Below are 27,790 nucleotides of genomic sequence, written 5' to 3'. Positions count from 1 at the left end.
ATCCCTGCCGCTTGGCTTTGTCTCTGGACTCTGGTGGTTGCTTTCGGGTCATCGCGGGTCTGGGCATTACAGTCTCTTCACACAGACGTGAGTGAAAGTAACTGTCCAGAATATCTTTTTTACAAAAGTTTTTTTTCAGTCACCTTTGCAGATGGGAGTGACCAGTGAGAAGCAGACTGAAGTCACTGGGTGTGGCTTCCAGTACAAGGCTCTCAAGGTGCTGGTTCCACTGGCAGTTAAGCCTATTACACATGCCTCTTGCTCATTCCTGCTGCCTGGGAGAAAGACCTGAGGACAGGGGCTGGCAGCCTGAAGGCCCGAGTGCATAATAATAGCGCAGTGGAGCCAAGGGATGGACAGAACCTGGCAGTGCCACCACTCCAGCCCTGGGTGCTTTTCCCTCTGAATTAAACTTTTGTTTTTCTTATTTTAAATTTATATTTGCTCTTATGTGGCAGGCCAGGTCTCACTAACAGCTGCACAGGCCTCCATAACCACTGTTTCAGCACTGGTTAAGTTAAATATTAAAAGCTGAAAGAGCCAGTGTCTTTATACAAAGGCTAGAATGTAACAAAAGCCCACCAAGAGTTTTGCCCAGGCCTTTCCTGGGCCTTGAAGCATGACAACATAAAGAAGGAATTCTTAACAGGACCTGTTCAAGATTAAACAAGTTTTTATTGGGGGTCTGAAGAAACTCCCCAGACTCCAACAAACAAGTTTATTGGGGGTCTGAAGGAACTGCCTAAACCTTCATGATTTAGCAGAAGACAAGGTAAGGGTAATCACCCCTGGCATCTGCACCCATCTAGATTAAGTAAACTTACTGGGGCTCCAGAGGAAGATCTTTAGGACTGATCTTAGTTATAGATTAAAAGAAGTTAACCATTTACATCTTTTCACACATGCACACTTACATGTAGACAGATAGTTTAGAAGGTATATAAGCTCTGGAAAACTTTGTAATATTGAGTTGACCTGGCGATATTTTCCAGGCCTTTTCCCCGTACCCGGTTACCAAAATAAACTCTTCTTTCCCATTTCATCATGAGAATAAGCAGCCCCACCCCTGGTTTTGTCCGGGAACACTTAACAGAGGCTGTAACACCCAGAAGACAGGGTCACTGTTTCTTCTACACAAACTTGGCTGCTCTTTTGAATTTTCTGGGGTGTTTTTATAAATACTAAGGCTTGTGCCTCATTTCCCCAGTGTCTGATATCACCGACTTGGGGTGTGCTCTAGGCACTGCGACTTGTAATAGCTGCCCCTGGTGACTCTAAGGTGCAGCAAATGTGGAAGACCACATCTTGGCAACGCCAGGTCCCTGGCTGGACGGCTGTCAAGACTGCGCAGCCCACTGAAATCTCCCCAGACTGGTTAGCGCCGGAGGGGGTATCCTTTCTTCCGGAAACTCCGCCTTCGCCCTCGCCCTTGCCCCGCCTTTTCCCGGCTCGGCCACGCCTCCTTCCCCGCCCAGCTGTGGCCCCGGAAGACGCAAACCGGCAACAGCCGCTGAGCCTGCGGTTCGGAAGCGTGGATGTGCGCCTGCGCTGCGCCAGGGCCAGGCGGGCGTTTTGAATTTTGCTCCCGGAGTGGCGTTACACCATCCCGGGCTGAGACTGCGGTATTCGCGGCTGGAGACCCAGCGGCGAGTAGCCTTTTGCTGCCGGACGGACTCGAGGTTGGACTCTGTGTGTTGGGGACCCTGCCTTCGGAAGCGCCTGAGGCACTGCTTGGCGGCTGGGGGCCGCGGGCCGCGCCCGGCGTGGGGCAGGACGGGGCTGGATGCTTTAGACCCGCCCCTTCTCTCTCACCCGCGGAGTGGGTGGGAAACTGGTCCTTTCCCATTTCTCTGCCTCCTTACCGATCCCAAACTGTAAAGCCCCAACCCCTCACAGCGCAGGAAAAATGATTACCTGGGCCCATTTCTTTGACCGTGTAAGAGATTTTAAAAAACTGTGTCCGTATTTTGCGTGTTTAAAGAAAATACCAATGTTGTCTTTATATATAAATAGTGCGTCTGTCCTCCTGAACCCTTAAAGGAAAGGACTCAGGCTTATCCCCTTTACCCTGGTTTGTGATCCATTGATGGCCGAAGGCTCTAAGACAAGTCAGTACTGTACCGTGGTTAGAAACTGAATGTTGTAGAATTGAAAGAAATTGCTCTTGAATATTTGTGCTTAACCTTCAAAGACTTGTGATTTACTTGATATTGACCATTCTTGGATTTCGAAAGTGAACAGAAATTTGTGTGGCTTTTCGTTACGAATATGTTTATATTTTTTTCTTCAGAGGCTTAAAGGATGGCTTCTTCAGATCTGGAACAGTTATGCTCTCATGTTAATGAAAAGATTGGCAATATTAAGAAAACCTTGTCATTAAGAAACTGTGGTAAGTAAAACAGATTCCACTGACTTCGTATGTACAAAATGCATTTTGATTATTCCACTCTGAATGACATCTTTGCTTGGTTGAGTGACTGCATTTTAGGTAATTTTAGATTTTGAACAACGTTTTTTAAATAGTCTAATGTCATTTTTAGTATTGCGGAGGATACTAAAAATGTAAGGTATGTTGAACAATGAACTGAATATTCATTAGATTATTTACTTATGTTTTTCTGAGACACATAGGCCAATGGTAAGATTTGAAGGTTATGTGGCATCCATGGTTCTACAGCTAAATGGAGATACAGTCATACATTGCTTAGTGATGGAGATGTGTTCTGAAAAAGCATTACATGATTTTGTCGTCGTGCAAACATCACATCATAGAATGTACGTAAATGTACACAAACCTAGATGGTACAGCCTACTACATGTCTAGGCTATATAGCCTATTGCTCCTGGGCAACACACCTGTATAGCAAGTGACTGTACTGAATACCTTAGGCAAGTGTAACACAATGGTGAGTATTTGTGTATCTAAACATGGAAAAGATACAGTAAAAGATTAACAGTGGAACACCTGTATAGGCCACTTACCATGAATGGAGCTTGCAGAACTGGAAGTTGCTGTGGGTGTGACAGTGAGTGAATGTGAAGGCCTAGGACATCACTGTACACTACTGTAGACGTTATAAGTACTATACACTTAGGCTATACTAAATTTATATTAAAAAATCTTCAATAATACATTAACCTTAGCTTACTATAACTTTTTTACTTAATAAACTTTTTAGTTTGGCTTAGCTTTTTTATTCTTTTCTAATAACAGCTTAAAACAAATACATCGTACAGGTGTACAAAAATATTTTTATATCTTTATTAGGTTTTTTTACTTTTTTTTAACTTTTTAAACTTTGTCAAAAATGAATACACACACACACATTATTAGCGTAGGCCTACGCAGGGTCAGGATCATCAACATCTGTCTTCCACATTCACATCTTGTTCCACTAGAAGGTTGTCAGGGGCAGTACCACGTGTGGAGCAGTCATCTCCTATGGTAACAATGCCTTCTGGAATAGCTCCTGAGGGACCTGCCTGAGGCTATTTTACAGTTAACTTTTTTTTTTTTAATAAGTAGAAGGAGTACACTCTAAAAAGTACCAAGTATCGTATAGTAAATAACATAAAGTAGTAACCATTTATTGTCAATTATTATGTACTATACATAATTGTATTTGCTGTACTTGTATAATACTGGCATTATAGTTTGTTTACACCAGCATCACCACAAACATGTGAATAATGCATTGCACCATGAGGTTATGATGGCTCCGATGTCACAAGGCAATGGGAATGTTTCAGCCCCATTATAATTTTATGGGGCCACTGCCATATTTGTGGTCCATTGTTGACTGAATCACTGTTATGTAGCACATCACTGTATTAAAAGGCAAGTAAAAAAAAAAAACTGATGTAGAGATCCATAGAGGTAAAAGTAGTCCATAACCCATCTTAGAGCCTGCTTTGGAGGAAGCTTATTACTCTATATCACTGGGAAATAACTAATTGAAAATGAAATAAATTATTTAAGCATCCATGAAGTTGGAGTTTGTAAGTATCTTTGAAAATATTTTGATGTGCTGAAATTGGATGATGCAATGAAACTTCATAGAAACAGATGATCCTTGTCAAATCTAAAATATTGTTGAAGGAATTATATACACCCTAACCTTATCTGGGAGAGTAAAGGTTTATTGGCAGACAGAATTCCATATGCTGGGAAGGTTGTGCTGAACTTGTAGTTTGTATTATGAATTGGTAGTTTGAAAACTTTCTCACATATGAAATTATAATGTTAGGTAGGCCCTTTCGAATTATACCTCCCTTCCCAGGGACCTTGATATTCTCAGTCCTATATTGATAACTACTAATAAAGGAGCCTCATACATTTTACAGTTTATGGTTCACATACTCTGGAAGTTAAAGCTAAAGGGACTGTCGGTTCATCTTAAGGAGCCCCCTTACTTCATACCTGAGGAAATTGAGACTGTCAGAAGTCAGGTGGCTAGCCCAGGTCCCTCAGCTCGCGAGTACTTGGTTGGGTGACAGTTTCTGTTTCTTGATTCCCATGTTAGTACTCTTTCTATTTGTTGCCATTTTGATTGAAGTAATTTGTAAAAGACTTTTAGATGTTTAATAATTTGTCTTGTTTACATTCACTTTCTGAGGTTATGATTACTCTTGGATAAACAAATATAATTTGGAGATCTATAAAACTATCAAGCCTTGAATTCAAATGACCCACGAAAGCATGAGGCCTGGCCGAAGCAGTCAGACCCATTAGATTCCTACACAGTTGTCAACTGTCATTTTGTATGGGGGGAGAATAATTTGTGTGCCTCCATAGCCTATAAAATAAAGCCTGCTCATTTGTTTGCTACTTTGGCTTCTGTAACTGACTAGATTACTACATGAAAAGCAGTGGCCAGACACATGCCTGTAATGCCATGTGTTACTTTGGGAGGCCGAGGCAGGCGGATCGCTTGAGCTTAGGAGTTTGAGACCAGCCTGGTAACATAATAAGACTCTGTCTCTACACAAAATAAAAAATTAGCCAGGCATGGTGGCGCTTACCTGTAGTCCCAGCTGTTCAGGAGGCTGAGGCAGGAGGATTGCTTGAGTCTGGTAGGTTGAGGCTACAGTGAGCTGTGATGGTGCCACTGAACTACAGCCTGGGTGACAGAGCAAGAAGACCCTGTCTCAAAAAAAAAAAAAAAAAAGTGGTAAATAACATCCTAAAATTTAGGTGACTAAAAGTTGAGATACCAGTGTATGGGGAAGAAATACTATATTCAACTAATTCTACTGAAATTATTCTCAGTAGAGACATCAGTACTCTCATTTACTTGTTTTAGTTGTTATGAGCTGAGTGTCAAATGCAAGTAGCATTGCTCTATTAGATAGAATGATATACTCCTCATGATGATGATGAATGGCAGTTAGCACTTACTGAGTATTAGGTTTTAGACAGGGCTAAGCCCACCTTATGTGTACTTTCACCTATCTTCGCAGTAATGAGGTAGGTACTTGGTGTCTCTGACTTCAGGCCTTCTACCTGGTTCACTCTACTGCCTCCATAATCTGCAGATACTGCCAAAGTCTGCTTTTACTTATGTGTATGTCGTTGTGATTGCTGGAAATGCAGATGGGAAACTTCAATGATGGAGGTAGTTTTTCTTTTGTGCTTTTAATCTGCCCTTAAATTTTTTAAAAAACTACTTCTTTTATTTCTAGGGAGGAAGGGACTCTGATTTTCTCATCCATCTCAAATCTCTGAAAGTTGCTAGAGAGAGGTGCTAGGAGGTGGGATTGGGACTATGAGAATATACTACTTTATGAATGTCTTACATTTGTTTTTGCCAGGTACCCAGGGTTATTACCAGCTTGTGACTTTTTATTTTACTTTGTTTGCTTAGGGGTGGTTTTGCATAGTGTGAATAGTGTTAATATGAATTCCAAATCTGTATTACAAATTCTGAAAGAGAATTTCACCTCAGCCTCACTCCTGCCCCTTCCACACACACACCGAAGGGCCTGTCTAAAATGTAAGCTTATTTCTGTGGTGAGTGATTACAACTTTCGCTGAAAATCTATTCATGAAGAAGGGTCCTAGCCTCATTTGAGATTCTCACTTCCAACACCCTGTGTTTTAAAGCCCCAAAACCTTGGATCTTATCCCTATTAAAATCAAATATATTCTGGTGCTGAGATTGACAACCTCCTGTCCAGCATTGCTGTACACTCCTCAGATTATGGCTGCTGCAGCCTCAGCTCACACATACTGCCTGGTGTGAGGGGGAACTGTGGTTCCCCCTTCATATTGGAACCCTTGGAGATTTGCCTTTTTCTCATGAAAGCTTAGCTGTGGATGTAGAAGGATGCTTGTTTTACCTAACATTTCTACGTGTTTTAATAAGTGGAGGAATTTGCCAGAAACAAAAGATGCAGGGGAGACATTGTCCTTGCCTCTCCTCTCCGTCTCTTCCATACTACTTAGAAATGAGGTCTTGGGCCGGGCGTGGTGGCTCAAGCTTGTAATCCCAGCACTTTGGGAGGCCGAGATGGGTGGATCACGAGGTCAGGAGATCGAGACCATCCTGGCCTACACGGTGAAACCCCATCTCTACTAAAAAAAAATACAAAAAACTAGCCGGGCGAGATGGCGGGCACCTGTAGTCCCAGCTACTGGGGAGGCTGAGGCAGGAGAATGGCGTAAACCCGGGAGGCGGAGCTTGTAGTGAGCTGAGATCCGGTCACTGCACTCCAACCTGGGCGACAGAGCGAGACACTGCCTCAAAAAAAAAAAAAAGAAATGAGGTCTTTTTTTTTCTTTTTTTTCTTTTTTTTGAGACAGAGTCTCGCTCTGTCGCCCAGGCTGGAGTGCAGTGGCCGGATCTCAGCTCACTGCAAGCTCCGCCTCCCGGGTTTACGCCATTCTCCTGCCTCAGCCTCCCGAGTAGCTGGGATTACAGGCGCCCGCCACCTCGCCCGGCTAGTTTTTTGTATTTTTTTAGTAGAGACGGGGTTTCACCATGTTCGCCAGGATGGTCTCGATCTCCTGACCTCGTGATCCGCCCGTCTCGGCCTCCCAAAGTGCTGGGATTACAGGCTTGAGCCACCGCGCCCGGCGAAATGAGGTCTTAAGATTATCCATGGAGTCAGTTTCTAGGGGCTAAAGCAATAGTCCTTTTTCCACCCCTCTCTAAGGTATAGCTATCTGTTCCAAGAGTTTGCATGAGTACTTGCAGCTACTGCTCTTCTATACACTTTGTTTTCTATTTTATTTTTGTTTATAACAGGCCAGGAACCTACCTTGAAGACAGTATTAAATAAAATAGGAGATGAGATCATTGTAGTAAATGAACTTCTAAATAAATTGGAATTGGAAATTCAGTATCAAGAACAAACCAACAATTCACTCAAGGTAATGTTTCTCTAATGAGGAAGCAGTAAAAAGGCAATACATACAAACTCCCTAATCATCAAGTAATTCTTAAGGATGCTTTGTTTATAATGTTTTCGGTTTATGAATTATTAATGGTACAGTATGCCATTTATGTTTTATTTTCTTAGTATAATGGAATTTGGAGCTCCACAGCTACTTCTTTCTGCTGATGGCCAGTGGAATTGAACTTTACTAGAAAGGAGAGTTTGCTAATCATTCTTGGTAGCTTTAATTTAAACAATGATGTTCTAGTAGAGTGGTATGTAAAGAACACCTGCTTTGGGTGAGGAGATATGGATTCTTACCTTGGTGGTCCTTGGTATTCTCTGCCACCCTGAGAAAGCTATTTTACCTCTTGGGGTTTCAAGATCCTCATTTGAAAAAATAATGGATCATATTGAACTGTTTCTTAGCTCCCTTATATGTCTACATTTCTATATTTTTATAAAAGGTAATATAAGGGCTCTCAGGTAAAGAAAAACTTGAGCCTCATTCACAGGCACATTTTGTTCTAAATAAGCCTTCAAATTGACTTCAGCTAATAAAAGTGCTTGTGCACTTCCCAATGGGGAAATAGTCTGTACCATAATTATCTCACGTTGTTAGAGCTGGGGAATTGCTCAGTGGGATTGAACAAGGGACCTCCCTGACTGCATTCAGCCTATAATCCTTAAGGTCTGTAAAGATTTTTCAGCTATAGGAATGGGCATGATTATGCCTATCACTCTATTAGTCAAAATGGAATTGGTATCCATGAATGTCATTCACCTCTTAAAGGAAAAGACATTATATAAATTCAAAACAGAAACCAATACTGGTATTTCAGTTCTAACCTGCTCAAGAATATCCGGGGTTAGGTGTGGGCCTAGAGAATGCTCAACTCAGAACTGAAGGCTATTTGGAATTTCTGTTCACATTGTGATTGGGAGCCAGATGGCGGGAATCCAAAGGCACAGAATATTTTCCTCATTAAAATTTGTATGAGTTCGTAGCCTGAAGTTCTAGTAAACGTTGGAGACCAAAAAAACCCCAGCTATCAAGTAGAAATTTTCATTAAGCTGGGATGTAGGTAGCCCACAGTGGAAGTCATCCTAAAGCAGCATCTTGTGCTTGCCAGCTGGGTATATTACCATGCTGTGATAATACAGTTGCTGTTACACAGGTAACACTGGGGAGCATTTGCTAAGCCAACAAAAGCAATTGATGATAATGAAAAACATAAGTTCTTTATATATTTCTTAGTTATCTCCCAAGATTAAAGTATTTGAGAAAGACTTAGCTTTAGTCCTGCTTTGTAATTGCAATGTGATTATAGTGATTGTTCTCTGAAAAAAATCCAGTAGAGAAAAATATTACCACCATCCAAAAACAGCTCTAGAAACCAATTTTTTATTGCTGGATTCATTGCTTTTTCACTTCATTCTGCATTATTGGTACTCACAGTCAGTGTGATTTTTTTTTATTTTTATTTTTTGAGATGAAGTCTCACTCTGTCACCCAGGCTGGAGTGCAGTGGTGCAATCTCGGCTCACTGCAACCTCCGCCTCCCAGCTTCAAGCAGTTCTCCCACCTCAGCCTCCTGAGTAGCTGGGACTACAGGCGCGTGCCACCACGCCCGGCTAATTTTTTGTATTTTTAGTAGAGATGGGGTTTCACTGTGTTAGCCAGGATGGTCTTGATCTCCTGACCTCATGATCCACCTCATGATCAGCCTCCCCAAGTGCTGGATTTACAGGCGTGAGCACCGCGACCGGCCATAGTCACTGTGATTATGGTTCACCATTTCCCTGCTCTTTAGAATATCTTAAAACATACATGGGGAGGACAGAGACTTATTATGAGCATTTTTAAATTTTAGGAACTCTGTGAATCTCTTGAAGAAGATTACAAAGACGTAGAACATCTTAAAGAAAACATTCCTTCCCATTTGCCTCAAGTAACAGTAGCCCAGAGCTGGTAAGTGTATTTGTAATTATTCTTGCTATCTGGATTTATAAACCCATGAAAACAAAATACTTCAAAGCCTTTTGCTCTTCATGTACTTGCAGTTTTGTCAGCAGTGATCTAATTTTTTGTCACCTATACTAAAAACAGTATTTCCTACTATGTTCACCAGTGTTCTTATCTTGCTGTCTCTGAGGAAAATCTAACACCTCTTTCCCAGTTTGCCAAGGGCAAGTCTCTCTAGCCTCTCTCTTTCCACTCATTTCTTTTCCTTAGAGCAGTTTGTCAACCTCAGCTTCCTTGACATTTTAGGCAGGTTAATTTTTTGTTATGAGAATAGACATTGAGCAGTGTTCTTGATCTCTGCCCACTAGATTCTGATAGCATTCCTCCTATCCCACCCATTCATGACAATGAAAAAGGTCTCCAGACATTGCCAAATGCCACTGAGGGCAAAATCTTCCTTGACCCTTGAGAACCACTGCCTTTGGGTAAAAATAAGCGTAAGGAAGTTACCATTTTAAAAATAGCCAAGGAGGCTGGGCACAGTGGCTCATGCCTATAATCCTGGCATTTTAGGAAGCCGAGGCAGGCAGATTGCTTGAGCCCAAGAGTTTGAGACTAGCCTGGGCAACATGGCGAAACCCCGTCTCTGCTAAAAATACAAAAAATTAGCCAGACACAGTGGCACACCCCTGTAGTCCCAGCTTCTCAGGGAGCTGAGGCAGGAGGATTGCTTGAGCCTAGCAGGTCAAGGCTGTGGTGAGACCTGATGGTGCCACTATACTCCAGTCTGGGCAACAGAGTAAGATCCTGCCTCAAAATAAATACATAAATAAAAGCCAAATGAACAGTAAGCTTAGCTCTTTTTTCCCCTCAAATGTCTATCCTCTCTCTCTCTCCGCACTTACAAGGTATGTCTGTGGCGGTTTTTTCCCTGAGGCCTTAACACCTGGCTTTTGGCTGTCATTGCCACCACACCTAGGGTGGTTGAAGGTCACAAAGAGGTCAAAAATCCTTTGTCAGCCCTGGTTCTACTTCTAAGATTTCATTTTGCATACCACCTTTTTGTTTTTGAAATTCTGTTTTCTGCACTGCCACTATGTTTTCTTAGTTGTCAGCCCACATCTCTGACTTGGCTGCCTCCTTTTTCTCTCCCCTCTTTTAGATTATAGATCTCTCCTGCCTGCTTTACTCATTCTTACCTAACTCCACTGTTAATGCTCTCAAATGTCCAGCTCTAGCCTTGATAGGACATCTAGTTCCCGTGATTCAGTGGCCTGCTTTGTATCTCGAAGACCTGGCTCTCTTGTTACCCATATATCCTCCCATCACCTCGGTGAGGAATTGGCATCTTTATCCTGTCTCGCTCTTTCTCACATTACCTGTCATTGTACATCCAGCAAGAATTTGATCAGGGGAATAGGAGGAATTTTCTTCTAAGCTCACTATGGCCTAGCTTCAACTCTCAGGGATAGGTCAGAGCAGAACCTTTCTGTAGGTCAAAATGGTTATTTTCAGCTGATAAACACAGCAGGGCATAAAGGGAGCACTCAGGTGCTTCCTCAACACATGGTCAAGACAAACAAGTACAGATACGATTCATCCAGTCTCACAGTAGAATCTCATATGTTAGGATTCACAGAAGGATTATGGTGCATTGGGCATCTTTATCTTGACAGCGTGCAGCATGGCCGAGTCACACCACCTCAGTAAGGCTGGTTGCCATCTGTGTCTGGCATTCGACTGTCATCTTGGGCTCTCGCTTCCTGCCTTTCTGGGGATTCCCTTGGTTTGCTCCTGTGGCCATCCTCCCACTCATAATTCCAGGGCTTTGCTTAACTTCTAAGCTTTATATTATATTACATTTCTTGTTACCTTTTTATTATACAAATAATACATGTTGCTAGAAAGTGTTTGCTGTCAGAAAATAAAACTCATCTGTAATTCTACCATTCAGATAAGATAGGGTATAGCTTTCCAGATTTTATGTAACTACACATATATAACAGGCATTTCTTCTACCTGTTATGATGTGTAGTTATAGCAGCCCCTACTGTTTCTTATATCTGATGTCGTCTTTCCTGTGTCTTGACTTACTGCTGGCCACATCCCTGGCAGTTAAGGAACCAAGGAGCTATAGTGTGTTTCTAGACTTTGTTTGCTAGTGGGGCAGGAGATATATTAGTAGGCTTCTCACTCACTCTAAAAATTGGGCAGATTGAATCCGGGGTGACCCATGATCATGCTGACAACTAAAATGACTCTGCAATCCACAGGGACTGACACGAGTAACCATCAGGATAAATTAGAATAAACAGAAGTCTAAGGTAACTGATATTTCCAGATTCAGAGTTAGGGATGTCAGGAAGGGGTTAAGAGAAGCCATGAAGCCGCAAAGCTGTTAACTTACTGACTTTGAGGAGCCAGTGGGAGAACTGATGAAGATATCGTATTACATGTAAATAAATATAGCTATATTACTGAAGATTTGGGAACTTAATTTTTCAACATTTCCTTCACTGTTTAGATTTTCATGAACAATAGACATAGGAATACAAAAAAAAGTTGGCAGTGAGATTATAACAGGATGAGTTGTGTATTTATTATTATTTTCAGTTGGGAAAACTTTGCAGTATGCTGCTTATTTCTGACAATTGCCTATATGTATGTACATCTCTGTTCTGTAGTGTTAAGGGATCAGATCTTGATCCTGAAGAACCATTCAAAGTTGAGGAACCTGAACCCATAAAGAAGCCTCCCAAAGAACAAAGAAGTATTAAGGAAATGCCATTTATAACTTGTGATGAGTTCAATGGTGTTCCTTCGTAAGTATTTAAGATAAATAATGTTCAACCGCTTAATACTCAACATAGATGATTGTTTAAATCATAAAGCTTAATTATATTAATTGTAATATGCTGTGTTCAAATATTGATCTTTTTAAAACATTTCACATTATACTGTGAAAATGCAGTAAATTTTTTGAAGATTTTTGTTGTAAAACCCCTTCATAGAGAGATCTAGAGATGGATCAATTCTTTGCTTAAGTCCTCTCGGACCTTTCTGTGTTACAGATTTACCAATTATATTATAGAAGTAGACTCAGTTTTGTGGTAATTTTAAGGAAATTGAATGAGTTGTGTAGACTTGAGAATGAGAATGGAGTATGTTGTGTTTGGTTTCCATTTGTGCATTGGACCCCACGCTTGTTTGAGCCTGTGTTATATTCCAGGCCCTGGGTCACTCTGAATAGAAGAATGAATAAGACAAAAGGCTTCCTCTAGAGGGTGGTCTCCCTTGCCTCTTACATATGGCAATAATGGGGAACCAATTATGAAAATCCACGTTTTTAAACTCATAATTCCAGGGCTTTGCTTAACCTCTAAGCTTTATATTATGTTACATGTCTTGTTACCTTTTTATTATACGAATAATACATGTTGCTAGGAAGTGTTTGTTGTCAAAAAGTAAAACTCATCTGTAATTCTACCATTCAGATAAGGTAGGGTATAGCTTTCCAGATTTTATTTAACTATACATGTATAACAAGTATTTCTTATACCTGTTATTTTAGCAATGTAGTTATACTGTAAATGCAACTTACTATCCTTTTATTGTGATAATTTTTCTATCTTAATAGTCATATAATATGTAGCTATCCAATAATTTATTGAAGCATTTCCTCATTACATATTTGGGTTGACTTTATTGTTATAAATAAGAGTACAATGAAATATCTTTTAGACAAGGCTGTTTTGCAATTTTTTTATTTCCTTGGGATAGAGTCTTAGGAGGAGAGTCCCTGAGGCAAAGATCATGATTATTTTGCTTTCTAGAGAGTTATTCATACCAGTTTGTTTTGGTTGTTGTTTTATTTAATAATGTGTATTTCTTAGAACCTTTGTTAGGTTTACAGAAAAATTGAGCAGATACTAGTGGTCTCATACCGCTTCTTCCCTGCACACAGTTTTCCTCAGTAACAGAGCATTGGTATGACACATCTGTTACAGTTGTCAAACCAATATCGATACATTACTATTAACTAACATCCTTAGTTTGTGTTAGGATTTATTCTGTGTTGTACATTCTGTGGGTTTTGACAAAAGCATGATATCATGTGTCTACCATTACTGTATCATACAGAAGAATTTCACTATCCTAAAATGTTTCACTATACTAAAAGTGCCTTGTATCCCAACTCTTTCTATCTCCCACTGAACCCCAGAATGTTATATGGTTAGAGTCATACAGTATGTAGCGTTCTCTGACCGGCTTCTTTTACTTAGAAATAAGGATTTATGATCCTTTGTATCTTTTTGTGGTTTGATAGCTCATTTCTTTTTAACACTAAATAGTACTCCATTGTATGGATGTACTGGTTTCTTTATTCATTCACCTATTGAAGCAATCTTAGTTCCTTCCAGTTTGGTGCAATTATGAATAAAGCTGCTAAAAACATTCATGTGCAGGTTTTGTGTGGAAATAAGTTTTCAATTCATTTGGGTAAATAGGAGTGTAATTGCTGGATCATGTGAGAGTATGTTCAGTTTTGTAAAAACCTGCCAATGGCTATACCATTTTGCATTCCCATCAGCAATGACAGAACATTCCTCTTGCTTCACATCCTCTTTATCATTTGGTATTGCCAGTGTTCTGGATTTTAGCCACTCTGATAGGTGTGTAGTGGTATCTAATTATTTTACTTTACAATTCCCTAGTGACATTTGACATTGAGCATCTTTTCAGCAAGTATTACAGTCCCCTGCTCTACCAGCTGAGCTATCGAAGGGAATGCTGAGCATCTTTTCATATTGATATACTTATTTTCCATTTGCATATCTTCTTTGATGAGGTATCTGTTCAGGTCTTGAGCCCGTTTTTAAAGTGGGTTGTTTGTTTTCTTCTCATTGAATTTTAAGAATTCTTTGCATATCTTCCTTCCTCTCCTCTGGTATTCCCATTACCTGTATGTTATACTTTTTTATGATTGCCTGACAGTTCTTGGGTTTTCTGTTCTTTTTTTGTATTTCTCTTGGCATTTTAGTTTGGGAAGTATCTATTGACGTATCTTCTTTTTTTTTTGAGAGGAGTCTCGCTCTGTCGCCCAGGCTGGAGTGTAGTGGCCGGATCTCAGCTCACTGCAAGCTCCGCCTCCCGGGTTCACGCCATTCTCCTGCCTCAGCCTCCCGAGTAGCTTGGACTACAGGCGCCCGCCACCTCACCCGGCTAGTCTTTTGTATTTTTTAGTAGAGATGGGGTTTCACCGTGTTAGCCAGGATGGTCTTGATCTCCTGACCTCGTGATCCACCCGTCTAGGCCTCCCAAAGTGCTGGGATTACAGGCTTGAGCCACCGCGCCCGTCCTGATGTATCTTCAAGTTCACTGATTCTTTCTTTAGCTGAGTCTAGTCTGCTGATGGAGCCCATCAAAGGCATTCTTCATTTCTGTTAGAGTTCTTTATTTCTAGCATTTCCTTTTGATTCTTCTGTAGTTTCCATCTCTGCTTTCTTTGTCTGTCTATTCTTGCATTTTATCCTTTTTCCATTGGAGTCCTTAGCATATTAAACATAGTTATTTGAATTAGTGGTTTGATACTTCCAAAATCTCTGTCATTTCTCAATCTGCATCTGATGCTTGTGATGCTCTCAGCCTGTATTTTTTCTTATGCCTAGTAATTTTTGTTGAAAGCTGGACAAGATGTATCTGCATAATAGGAACTGAAGTAAATAGGCTTTTAGTGTGAGATTTTATGTTGATATGTCTAGGAGCTGGGCTATGTTTAATGGTTGCTATGGTTGTAAATGTCAGATGCTTCAATTTCTTCTAGTTCCCATTTCTTTTGTTTGTTTGTTTGTTTTGAGATGGAGTCTCGCTCTGTCGCCCAGGCTGGAGGGCACTAGCGCGATCTCGGCCCACTGCAAGCCCCGCCTCCTGGGTTCACGCCATTCTCCTGCCTCAGCCTCCAGAGTAGCTGGGACTACAGGTGCCTGCCGCCACCATGCTGGGCTAATTTTTTTGTATTTTTAGTAGAGACCGGGTTTCACCATGTTAGCCAGGATGGTCTCGATCTCCTGACCTTGTGATCCGCCCGCCTCGGCCTCCCAAAGTGCTGGAATTACAGGCGTGAGCCACTGCACCCGGCCCTAGTTCCCATTTCTTTTGTCTCCTCTGTCGAGTTTCCTTAGAAATTTTTTCTTAATAGATTCTGTGTCTTGTAGCTTGCTCAGTGTTAGTTCACTAATGCATTCCTGTAACCTTGTTGTAGTGGTGGTAAGGTGTTGGAGAGGAGAAGCATTCTACAATCTTATGATGAAGATTGCATCTCTGGCCTGTGACCTTCTAAAGTGTTTCTTAGCTAGATGGGGCTGAAGTTGTCTAATTACCCTTCCCCTAGGTCAGACAAGGTTCTTAGTCAAGTAGTTTTCCTTGAGGGCAGGTCTTTGTTTTGAATAACAGAACTGCTCTACTTTTACCTGCCCTATTTCAAAATAATTTCTTTTTCCCTCCTCTTGCTGATGCTCAGGAGAATTTTTCTCTGATCCTCATTTTGAAAACCTGGGGGGAAGGCAGGGGTGGTTCCTGGAAGTAAAACTCGTGAAAGTATGGGGGTTTCCTAAACTGGATCACCAGTTTTTAACTCTCAAGCTAGTTCAAACTGAGCCTTAGCAGTTTGTCAGTTACTATTTGAGTGTTCCTGCAGTTACTCACTCCAGTGGCTTCTGTTCCTAGGAAACTGTGATTCTCTGTATTTGCTTGTCTCTCCTGTTTTGGAGGCAGTGTTTGGCCCTGTGACCTCGATTCTCTGAGAAGAGTTACCAGCTTTGTTTGCTCTTGCTGTGAGGATGGCAGTGACAGTTTCCAAGCTCTTGACACGTCAGAGTGCTGCATACCAGTTTTTACTCCTGTTGGTAGTGTATGAGAATGCCCAACCTAATCTCACACCTGCTAGTGTTACCTACTACTTAAAAATTGCTACCAGTTAGCCACTTGAAACATACCTGGCTCTTTTACAAGTCCAAGACTAGTGAGGACGTTGACATTGCTCTTTAGTCTTTTTTTTTTTTTTTTGGCAAGGGGGGGTCATTTTGTCATTTCCTTTGACTTTGTTTTGTTTACTACTTCTTTTGTTTCTGAGACAATCTCACTCTGTCCCCCAGGCTTGAGTGCAGTGGCATGATCTTGGCTCACTGCAACCTCTGCCTCCTGGGCTCAAGCAATTCTCATGGTTCAGTCCAAGTAGCTGGGACCACAGGTGTGTGCCACAACAGCCAGCTAATTTTTCTATTTTTAGTAGAGATGGGGTTTCACCATGTTGGTCAGGCTGGTCTCAAACTCCTGATCTCAAGTGATCCACCTGCCTTGGCCTCCCAAAGTGCTGAGATTACAGGTGTGAGCCACCACACTGGTGGTCATCTCCTTTATTGACAGCTTTATTTTCATGAAAACTGTTTGATGCTCTGATGCTATCCAGCTTTAGTTTTTGTTGTTGTTGCTCATTGGCTGAGCTAATGTGACGAGCAGATGACTGTGAGGGACAGTGGAGTAAAGGATTTTTGGAAAATGCTTCCATGAAGAGCTATTGGAAGGAAATTAGAATGGTCATGGTGGAGTATTCATTTTTCAACCTGGGGTTATTTAATCAATGAGAAATGAAGATAGAAGATAAGGGCAAAAAAATCATGTTTTCCAAGCATAGAGTTTTTATTTACTTTAAAACAAATGGTGCTAAGAGTAGAGTTAAAGTGGAAAACATTGGCAGAGATTAGGGATGACTATTGAGCAAATCAAGGTGGTAGTTGAGAGGATTTGAAGGAATTTATAAGTGCATTGTGGAGAGCTGAAGTATTAGAGTTTGTAGAAACTGTGGTCAGAAAAAACAGGACAGCAAAAATGAATTTAGAAAAGAGAGGAATAATGAAAATGAGTGCTTTTTGGAAATACGAACATTTTCTTTTTTTTTTTTTTGAGACGGAGTCTCGTTCTGTCACTCAGGCTGGAGTGCAGTGGCACGATCTCGGCTCACTGCAAGCTCCGCCTCCCGGGTTCGCGCCATTCTCCTGCCTCAGCCTCCGGACTACAGGTGCCCGCCACCACACCCGGCTAGTTTTTGTATTTTTAGTAGAGACGGGTTTCATCGTGTTAGCCAGGATGGTCTCGATCCACTGACCCCGTGATCCGCCCGCCTTAGCCTCTCAAAGTGCTGGGATTACAGGCGTGAGCCACCGTGCCCGGCCTAACATTTTCTTTTAAATAAGCTTCTATATCATTTTATCAAGGAAGTTTTGACTAGAAAGCTGGTACTTTGAATAGAAGTGAAGGACAAAGCTTAACTTACTGAACTTATCATTTGTTGAAGAGACAAATTGAAGCAGATCATCAAGTTTTGTTTTTGGTGTGTTCAAAACATTCAAAATTGAGAGTCTCCTATTTTTATATTCTAAGACTCCATGGTGACTGGGAGGACGGACAGGTGGGAGGTTAAAGAGTAGAATTCACAGTGAAATAGACAGTGCTCTAAGGGAATTTGAGTTAGGGCATAAAAAACATCATGGCTACTCTTTGGTTCTCCTCTGCCCAGGCAGCTTCCAGTCACTCACTCCTGTACATCGCCTACCCTATTAATTCCTCTTTGTCTTAATTTTCATTGTCATCCTTGTTGTGGTCTTCTTTGTTGCCCTTCATCTTCCCTTCCTCCTCCTCCTTTTTTTCTCTCTTTCTCTGAACAAGTAATGGTTTTTACATAGCACCAGAGTGCTATGAGTTGTATAATTTATTAATATTTAAATTTTTCCTTTGTCACATTTAAAAATTAATGTTTAAATAAACGTATATGTTGCAGTTAGTCAGGCCATTTGAATGAGAATTTGAGAGCTTATTTAAAATTATAATATCAGTTCTCCATAGGTAAACAGTAGAGGTTAATAGTTAGAGAAGGTAAGCCCCGCTATGTTGTCAGCTCTGTTTAGTTACTCAGCTGTCTGGTTTATTTGGAAGTTGATATAAAATTGTTCTTATAAAGGGTACTATAGTTTTACTATCATACAAAGTCACCATACTTATGTTTTTCAAGGAAAGTAATTTTGCATGATGATTCTTTAAAACAATAATTAACCATATGCCTTTTTACAGGTACATGAAATCCCGCTTAACCTATGGTCAAATTAATGATGTTATTAAAGAAATCAACAAGGCAGTAATTAGTAAATATAAAATCCTACATCAGCCAAAAAAGTCTATGAATTCTGTGGCCAGAAATCTCTATCACAGATTTATTGATGAAGAAACGAAGGATACCAAAGGTAAAATGGCAGCATATATATGTGTACATGTGAACTGTTCTGAGTGTAACTAGATCATGGGAAATGAATTCCCAACCAGGAGCAGTTATCCTACCAGGGGACATTTTACCATGTCTGGAGACATTTTTGGTTGTTGGAGCTGGGTGCTCCTGGCATCTAGTAGGTAGAGGCCAGGGATGCTGCTGGAACAGCCGGCAGTGCACAGGATAGCACCCACAAAATGAATTATCGGGCTCACAGTGTCTGTAGTGCTGAGCCTGAGAAACACTGCTAGATAGAGTCTATTGTGGAACTATGCCCAATGTTTTCAGAAATTGAATAGTAATGATAACAGCTAGTCCTGTTGATATAGCTACTTTCTGTATGGCAGAGAGTGTGCCAAGAGCTTCAATCCTTACAACACCCGTGTCCCTTACTATTATTACTCCCAATTTGCAGACTAGGCAAAGAGAGCTTAACTTACTTGTCCAAGGCCATCCAGTTAAGTGATAGCACTGTTAACGGGTTTTATTCTGGTAACCAGTACATCATATTGCTTCTTGAAAAGTGAATTGTTCAAGCGATACCAACAGATAGCTAGTGACCTAATAAATATCATGCATGCAACTTCTATTGATAGAATAATTATTATTTTAGCAAGAATACTAGTTACTGGTTTTATTGGATACTAACAGTAAAAACGATTAATACCATTCATATTCACAATTTAATGTATTAAAGACTCTTTTGCAAGTTGGCCTTATAAAAGTTATCACTAATATCTTTATTTTTAGGTCGTTATTTTATAGTGGAAGCTGACATAAAGGAGTTCACGACTTTGAAAGTTGACAAGAAGTTTCACGTGTTACTGAATATTTTACGACACTGCCGGAGGCTATCAGAGGTCCGAGGGGGAGGACTTACTCGTTACGTTATAACCTGAGTCCCTTGTGAACTTTTGAACGGACCAATAGGGTATAGAGGCTATTTCTATAATTTTCTTATATATAATTTTTTTAACTTTTAGTCTTTTTTGTTTCCTTTTTTTTCTTTGAGACGGGATCTTGCTTTGTCACGCAGGCTAGAGTGCAGTGGCGCAAACATGGCTTACTGCAGCCTCAACCTCCCAGGCTCAAGTGATCCTCCCACCTCAGCCCCCTGAATAGCTGGGACTACAAGTGTGCACCACTATGCCTGTCTAATGTATTTTGTGTATAGAGATTGGGTTTCACCATGTTGCCTGGGCTGGTCTTGAACTCCTGAGCTCAAACAATCCACCCTCCTCCGCCTCCCAAAGTGCTGGGGTTACAGGCATGAGCCACCACACCTGACCTGTTCTTGTTTCTTACAAAAATAAAACTTTTTTGGATAACGCTTACATATTTTCAAGATTTACCTCCTTTCACCAAATGTTTAACTACCTGCTGAATAAGCCTCTGTACTAGGCACATAATAGAACTAAAAAATGCTCATGTCCAGTTTCTGTGTTGAGTGGACAATGCTGCAGACCCCAAAAAGATTGAGTACAGATTGGCGTGCGCCTACTGTAGTCCCAGCTACTCAGGAGAATTGCTTGAACCTGGGAGGTGGAGGTTGCAGTGAGCCGAAATCGCGCCACTGCACTCCAGCCTGGGCAACAGAGCGAGACTCCGTCTCAAAAAAAATAAAAAGAAAAAGAAAAAAAAAGATTGAGTACAGATGTGATATTGGAAGAAAAAGATCAAGATGATGAGGTTAGGATACCCAGGCCCTTTGTACTTAAAGATCACTAGTGTCTAAATTCCATCGATGGTGTTTCAGTCTATAGGTAAACTTCCTGGAAGCTGGATTTGGAGACAGTTTATCATCTGATTATTGTGCTTTCCTATAGGTTGTTAGGGAGCAGCTTACCTGAAATGCATTTAGTGTACACCCGTCTGTAAACTTCAACCTGTAATGAAAGTGTAATAAAGTTGATGTGATAATGTGATATAATAAGAAATATATATTTGATCTTCCTATCCAATTCCTTTTTCAGAGCTCCTAAAACCCTTGTAATTTCCAAAGTGATGGAGTGCATCTTTTGTTCTCATATTTGGTCTTTGACCCCAGTTCCTGACACAAAGCTCCTAAATTCCTTTGAATTTCCTAGTGATAGAATTTTTTGTTCTAATGAGGTAACTCTTGATGGGCACGTGGATGTCAGGATGGGGGCTGCTCACAAAGACCACATCATGATTGGAAGTTTCAAACTTTCAGTCTTCACCTCCAGAGAGGGGAGAGGGGCTGGAGATTGAGTGAATAATCCATCAGGCCTATGTCAACAAGACATAAAAATCTCTAAACTATGGAGTTCAGGGAGCTTCAGGGTTGGCAAACATTTTGATGTGCCAGGAAGGTGACGGACTCCAGCTTTATGAAATCAGCAAGTCCTGTGCTGATGACCCTTCTGGACCTTGCCCCAGGTACCCCTCCATCGGGTTGTGGTTCATCTGTATCCTTTGTAGTAACCTTAAACTGGTAAACACAAGTAAAGCATTTTCCTGAGTTCTGCATTGCCGTATCAAATTATCAACCCTGAGGACGGGGTTGTGGGAGCCCCCATGTGTAGCCATGTTGGACAGAAGTATGGGCAACCTGGGGACCCGCTAGTTGTGATTGGTGTTTGAAGTTGGGGACAGTTTTATGGGACTGAGCCCTTAATCTGTGGAGTCTGCGTTAACTCCAGGTATTTGGTGTCAGAATTGAATTAAATGTGGCGTACCCTGTTGGTGTCTAGAGAGCTGGAAAATTGGTTGGGATGGGGAAAAACCCCCCACACATTTGGTGTCAGAAATAATATGTGAATGTAGTAAAGAAGAAAACAGGCTTTTCCCTTTTAGATGAAAAAGATGATAAAATAATGTGTGGGTAGGTTGATAGTAGTCAAGAAAAATGGGTAATGGGATTGTAAGAACTTAGTCATGCTTCTTTCATGCACTTGGGGAGACTGGTCTATCTATGTCTGTGCCATCTGCTTGGCAGGACTTGTCCCTGTAGCAGAGAAAAAATGTGTCTCACCAAGCCTGTGGTCTGGTTAACACCATCACTGTGATGAACACACAGACACTGCATATTTACTGTTATCCTTTTGTTTTCCTTAATTTAAATATAGGCATGTTTAATTTTTCATGCCTCAACTTAAAATAATGGCATTATTCTTTAAGTCTTGATTTTTGATATGGTTTGGCTGTGCCCCTACCCAAATCTCACCTTGAATTGTAATAATACCTATGTGTCAAGGGCAGGGCCAGGTGGAGAGAATTGAATGATGGGGGTGGTTTTCCCCATGCTGTTCTCATAGTGTAGTTAATGAGTCTTACACAATCTGATGGTTTTATAAATGGGAGTTCCCCTGCACAAACTCTCTTGCTTGCTGCCATGGAAGACATGACTTAGCTCCTCGTTGGCCTTCGGCCATGATGGTGAGGTCTCCCCAGCCATGAGGAACTGTGAGTCCATTAAACTTCTTTCCTTTATAAATTACCTATTATTAGGTATGTCCTTATTAGCAGTGTGAGAACAGACTAATACAATTTTTCTCTGAGTCATTTTTCCCCATGAAAAAACGTTTTCTCTATTTAAGATGTTTCTTCCTGAAACTAATGTCAAACGACTGTTTAAGTTTGTTTTATTTTGAAAGAATGGCTGCTGAGGCGCCTCTGGGGAGCTTGAGCTAAGGTAAAGCTTACAAACCTTTAGCTTTGGCATTTCCCAAACTGCATGTCTTGAGTGCTAGTCTCAATATAGTAGATGGGGTTTTTCTTCTGTTGTTTTTCTTTTTCTCTTTTCTCTTTTCCTTCTCTTCCTTCTCCTTCGCTTCCTTCTCCTCCTCCTCCTCCTCCTTTTCTTCCTTCTCTTCTTCTCCTTCTCTTCCTCCTCTTTCTTCCTGTTCTCCTCCTCCTCGTCCTTCATCTTCTTTGTCTTCATCTTCTTCTTCGTCTTCTTTTTTGTCTTTGTCATCTTCTTCATCTTCTTCTTGTCTTCCTACTCTTCTTCATCTTCGTCATCGTCATCTTCTTGCCAGAATCTCACTCTGATGTCCAGGCTGGAGTACAGTGGTGTGATATTGGTTCACTGCCTCCACCTCCCAGGTTGAAGCCATCCTCCCACCTCAGCCTCCCAAACAGGTGCATGTCACTGTACCTGGCTATTTTTTTGTATGTTTTGTAGAGCTGGAGTCTTGCTATGTTGCCCAGGCTAGTCTTGAACTCCTGGGCTAAAGCACCCTCCTTGGCCTCCCAAAGTGTTGGGATAGTAGGCGTGAACCACCACACCCAGCCCATAGATAGTTTTTACAAGGATTCTGTGGTTATAAGAGTGTGGGATGTGCTTAGTTAAGTAAAGATAAGCAGATTTTATTATTGCATGACTTCTGAAGTCCTTCATTGTACCCATTTATTTTCTAAATCTCCAACAGAGACAGGCTGTGGAGTGGAGCACACATTCTACTTGTGGAGAGTTACTTCCATTACTTATTTCACTGTTTTTGAGGAATACATATTAATATCTCTGGGCATACTAATGCTCCATAAAATACATTTTGGGGACATAAAGGAGTCTGTTTTGCTTTATGACATAAAGCAATCTGTTCTGAAATCCCACTCATTTTTATTAATGAAATTTCATTACACAATTTTATTAGTAAATATATGTATGTAAAAGACATTTATTGAGGCAACGTAATGGACTTTGGGGTGAGAAGGCTAACCAGAGTTCAAATCCTGGATATGCTACTGACGTGCAGCACAAGCTTCAGTTAATCTCTTAGAACCACAGTCGTCTTATCTTCTGTAACAAGATAATCACGGCAGTAACTGGTTGCCCTTGCTGACTCCACTTGGGGGTAGGAGGTGAAAGAAGTACTGGTGAAGCTTGAGAGTGCAATTAAAGGGAGATGGATATCCTAAAAACCAGCCCAATTGAGGCAGGAAAATAGAGTCTGGAGGCAAGGAACATAAGGCTGATTCACACTTCAGCTATCACAGGAAATATCCTCTCCATAGGGTGTAGGCCAAGTAAATGACTTGATCACTTCATCCTCTTCATTTATATAGGGCATACCCCAAGTCGAGGGTATGTAAACTCCCTAAATTCTGTTACGGGGCCTTTGAGTCCCTATGCTTAGGCCCACTCCCACACCGTGGAGTATACTTTCATTTTCAATGAAACCATTCATTCCTTCCTTGCTTTTTGCATTTTGTCCAATTCTTTGTTCAAGACGCCAAGAACCTGAAAACCCTCCACCATTAACACGATGTCTGTTCAGCCACCAAGCTTGATAAAGTGCCCAGTGACAGTGACACTACAGTGTGATATAGAGAAGAGGAGAGGGGGAGCTAGTACAAGGACAGCCTGCATCCCGTCTTTGGCAGGGCAAGATCCTGGCAGATGTCTGAACAGCACATGGACTCCTCCACTTAAAGCATCTTGCTGTGGATCCTGTGGACTGTGGTTTAAACATACCAGCCTCCTCCAGGAAGACTACCTGTTGGGCAAGGGTCCCCTGGGTGTAAGCTGCTATGGAAGGGATAAGATGGGGTTTCTTGCCTTAGGGGTTGTGCATGGAAGGCCGCTGCTTAAGAGGGAAGGAGAGGGCTCAAACCTGCTGTTGAGGTAGAGATTTCTTGAAAGAAAAGATGGTAGCAATCACTTCTTGAATAGTCACTATGTTCCCAGAAGGTCTGAGTCCTGAAGACCTTCCTTTGGAGCCTCAGTAAATTTACTTAATCTAAGTGGGTCCAGGTGCTGGGGTAATTACCCTTGTCTCCTGCTAAATCACGGAGGTTTGGGGAGTTCCTTCACACCCCCAATAAACTTGTTTGTGGAGGCCTAGGGCGTTTCTTCAGACCCACGGTAAAACTTGTTTAATTCTAAATGGGTCCTGTTAAGAATTGCTTCGTTATTTTGTCATGCTTTAAGGCCCAGGAAAGGCCAAGGCAAAACTCTTGGTGGGCTTTTGTTACATCCCAGCCTTTGTATAAGGGCACTAGCTCTTAATATTCAACTTAACCACTCAATACTGAAACAGTTGTTATGGAGGCCTGCGTTAGTGAGACCTGGCCTGCCACAACTTAGGGAGACAAGATTTTTTGTCTTTCAACATTTCGATTATGATATATTTGGATGTTGATGGTCTTGTGTTTGTCCTACTTGGAGTTCTTTGAGCTTCTTGATATGTGAATTAATGAGTTTTAATTAAATTTCGGAAGTTTTCAGCTATTTCTTTTAATTTGTGTATGTGTGCACGTGCTCCTTTTGAGAGGAGGTAACAGCTGGGCTTCCTGGGTCGGGTAGGGGCTCAGAAAGCTGTGAAACTCACTTATTTCCTGCATCACGACTTACTTTGGTCCTGGATGAATAATATTGAAGATACATGCTTAAAATATTCCTAACATTAGAATTTGCACATGTGTTTTCTTCCCCAAGAAAGCTATAAACAGCGAAAAGTTTGCCATAAGCTTCCCTGTGTCCTCTCTCCCTCTCTCCTTTCCCCCTCCCCTGAAACTAAAAGGAATGTTAAAAGCCCGCTTTTCTGTGACCAGCAGACCTTATCTATGCTCCCAATTCTAATTCCTTGTAAACACAATGTGTAAAACCCTGTGAGATCCTGTCTCCTTTGCCATGCTACTGCAAGGTCATAAAGTAGATAAAACTTAAGTTACAATTCCGGTTTTCCTCAAGATCTGAGACATGTTGTCTTTGTTTCTCACTCTGGTAACATCTTCCCGCCACGTGTATTTCCCGCCTTAAAGAGTTTAAAAGGGGATCGAATAATTTTACACTGGCTACCCGTTCGGGACCCCTTCCACGCTGTGGAAGCTTTGTACTGTCACTGCTCAATAAAGCCTACCGCTTTTTTTTCTCTTGGTCTGATTCATGTCCCTCTCTTGCCGCAGGCTGCTGCCACACCAATTCTTTGGCATGGCTAAGGCAAGAACCCTTTGCCGTTGCACTTTCTCTCCACTCCTGTACTTGCATTACAAATATGTTGGTGCCCTTAATGGTGCCCCACTTTTCTCTGAAGCTCTGCTCATTTGTCTTTATTTTCCCTCCTATTATTTCTATTCTTTCTCTGTATTCTTCAAATATATGATCTCTGTTGATCTATCTTCAGGTTTGCCGATTCTTTCTTTGGTTCCTGTTTTTGTGCTTTTAAACGCCAGAATTTTCATTTGGTTCTTTCTTACAATTTCTGTCTTTGTATTGATATTCTGTATTTGATGAGACATTGTCACTAGGCTTCCTTTAAACATGGTTCCCTTTAGATCTTTGAACACATATATAACAGCTGCAGTGACTTGGCTGAGCTTGTTTAGTGATTTGACTATCTTCTTTCCTGATCTTCCCATTAAGCTTCTGGCAGGTCTGCCTCAGTTGGTATCACACCCAGCTGTTAGCCTCCACTAATTGCTAGGTGATTGGTCTATTGTTCTTGACAGTGCCTTGGGGGCAGAAATTGCTCTACAGTCTGATTCAGTTGAAGTCAAGCCCCTTGGCAGGGGCAGGGTATTGCCAGTCTTTGAGACCTGCTTCCACCCCCTGTGGACCGAACCTCTGTACTATAGTAGGAGCTGGGGGAAAAGGAGGAACAGTTTTTCACCAACTGCCCCATCCGGATCCTGTCTGGAGCAGGAGCCATGGATGTGGGGTAGGGGGTAGCATCAGGAACTGGTATCATCAGCCACCTATTTCTCTGCTGTGCTTTGCAAGGAACTAGTTTTCCAGTCTCCCTTACCAAATGACTTCTGGCTGGGTTTAGCCAATAGGAAGTGCTAGTGGAAGACTGGCATGTTGGAGACGGGGAGAAGCCAGAAATTTCATCCTCTCTCACTTTGCTTTGGGTTGGTATCCTTGGCAGGCTGTGTCTCCTCTGTGGCACTGACTACCCCAACCAGCCCTCTTTTTGTGGTTCCATTTGCCATTGGGCAATGGGAAATCATGCAGTGTAATTCTCCACTCTAGGTTGAAACTATAGTTGTAGCTTTATCTGGATGGCCTGGCAAATAGCCTCTGGTAATACCACTTTCTCCCATAATCCTTCTGTCTTAGTGTTCCCAGACCACACTGAGGGCCAGGCTGCTGTTTCTCGTGGCCCAATAACGAGATGCAGGTGGACTGGGGAGGAAGCGAGTTTTTGTTTCTGCAACCAGTTACAGGGAGAAGGCCTGGAAATTATCACCAAACTCAAAATTACGAAGTTTTCTAGAGCTTATATACCTCCTAAGGTATATGTTTATATGTAAGTGTGCATTCATCTAAAGACTTAAGTGATTAACTTATTTTAATCTATACCTAAGGTCTGAGTCTTGAAGACCTTCCTCTGGAGCCTCAGTAAATTTACTTAATCTAAATGGGTCCAGGTGCTGGGATGATTACCCTTGTCTCCTGCTAAATCATGGAGGTTTGGGGAGTTTCTTCAGACCCCCAGTAAACTTGTTTGTGGAGGCCTGGAGAGTTTCTTTAGACTCACAATAAAACCTTTTTAGTCATGCTTTAAGGTACAGGAAAGGCCTGGGCAAAACTCTTGGTGGGCTTTTGTTACATTCTAGCCTTTGTGTAAGGGTACTGGCTCTTTCAGCTTTTAATATTTAATGTAGCCACTCAGTCGGTGCTAAAACAGTTGTTATGGAGGCCTGTGTGAGACCCAGCCTGCCACATTAGTATAGTAGTAGTGTCTTGCTGTAGCAAACCTCTTAGGCACTTCACTATGTGATACCTTACCTTGTTTTAATATGAATAGACTCTCCCTTACCTTAGAAACCCAGACAGAAGGACTCCATTTGGCTCCTTCATTTGCAGGACATCAAAGGGCTCCTTTACCCACCCCCTTCCTCAAGGACTTAACTTGTGCAAGCTGACTCCCAGCACATCAAAGAGTACAATTAACTGATCAGGTATGGTGGCAAGCTATGTCCCCAGTTCCCAGAAATTCGCCAGGGTGATAGTACCCTAAGCCCCTGCATTTGTGTCCGGTACATAGCACCCAAAGCTTTCGCACCTGTCACCTTGTGATGGATTTAAAGCCCCTACACCTGGAACTGTTTGTTTTCCTGTAACCTTTTGTCTTTTTAACTTTTGTGTGTGTGTGTGCCTGTTTTGCTTCTGTAAGATTGCTACAGCTAGGCTCCCCCTCCCCTCTCTAAACCAAAGT

At 41.5% G+C, this 27,790-nt stretch overlaps 1 protein-coding gene and 1 long non-coding RNA gene across 2 annotated transcripts; one reads left to right on the top strand and one right to left on the bottom strand.

Annotated features, from left to right (window-relative positions):
- Positions 1–1,490: 1,490 nt before the first annotated feature.
- On the top strand, positions 1,491–21,201 carry SKA1 (spindle and kinetochore associated complex subunit 1). Its single transcript, XM_033177715.1, has 7 exons — positions 1,491–1,679; positions 2,291–2,389; positions 7,248–7,372; positions 9,252–9,349; positions 12,028–12,165; positions 18,470–18,639; positions 19,413–21,201. Exons 2-7 carry the CDS (start codon positions 2,302–2,304, stop codon positions 19,559–19,561), a joined length of 768 nt encoding a protein of 255 aa, XP_033033606.1. The 5' UTR covers positions 1,491–1,679; positions 2,291–2,301; the 3' UTR covers positions 19,562–21,201.
- Positions 19,900–27,019, bottom strand: LOC117063902. Its single transcript, XR_004429158.1, has 3 exons — positions 26,903–27,019; positions 21,290–21,295; positions 19,900–19,945 (listed from the first exon to the last, which is right to left on the bottom strand). It is a non-coding gene; the product is annotated as an uncharacterized LOC117063902 (long non-coding RNA).
- Positions 27,020–27,790: the final 771 nt, after the last annotated feature.

Source organism: Trachypithecus francoisi, unplaced genomic scaffold (genome assembly GCF_009764315.1).
Source record: "Trachypithecus francoisi isolate TF-2019V2 unplaced genomic scaffold, Tfra_2.0 Lachesis_group19, whole genome shotgun sequence".
In the NCBI taxonomy this organism is placed as follows: Eukaryota; Metazoa; Chordata; class Mammalia; order Primates; family Cercopithecidae; genus Trachypithecus; species Trachypithecus francoisi.
This window is presented reverse-complemented; position numbering and strand designations above follow the sequence as displayed.

Coding starts and splice junctions, on each gene's coding strand:
- SKA1 (XM_033177715.1), top strand. CDS start 2,302: ATGGCTTCTTCAGATCTGGAACAGTTATGCTCTCATGTTAATGAAAAG. Junction 7,373..9,251: donor AAACCAACAATTCACTCAAG/GTAATGTTTCTC, acceptor TTTAAATTTTAG/GAACTCTGTGAATCTCTTGA. Junction 12,166..18,469: donor GAGTTCAATGGTGTTCCTTC/GTAAGTATTTAA, acceptor GCCTTTTTACAG/GTACATGAAATCCCGCTTAA.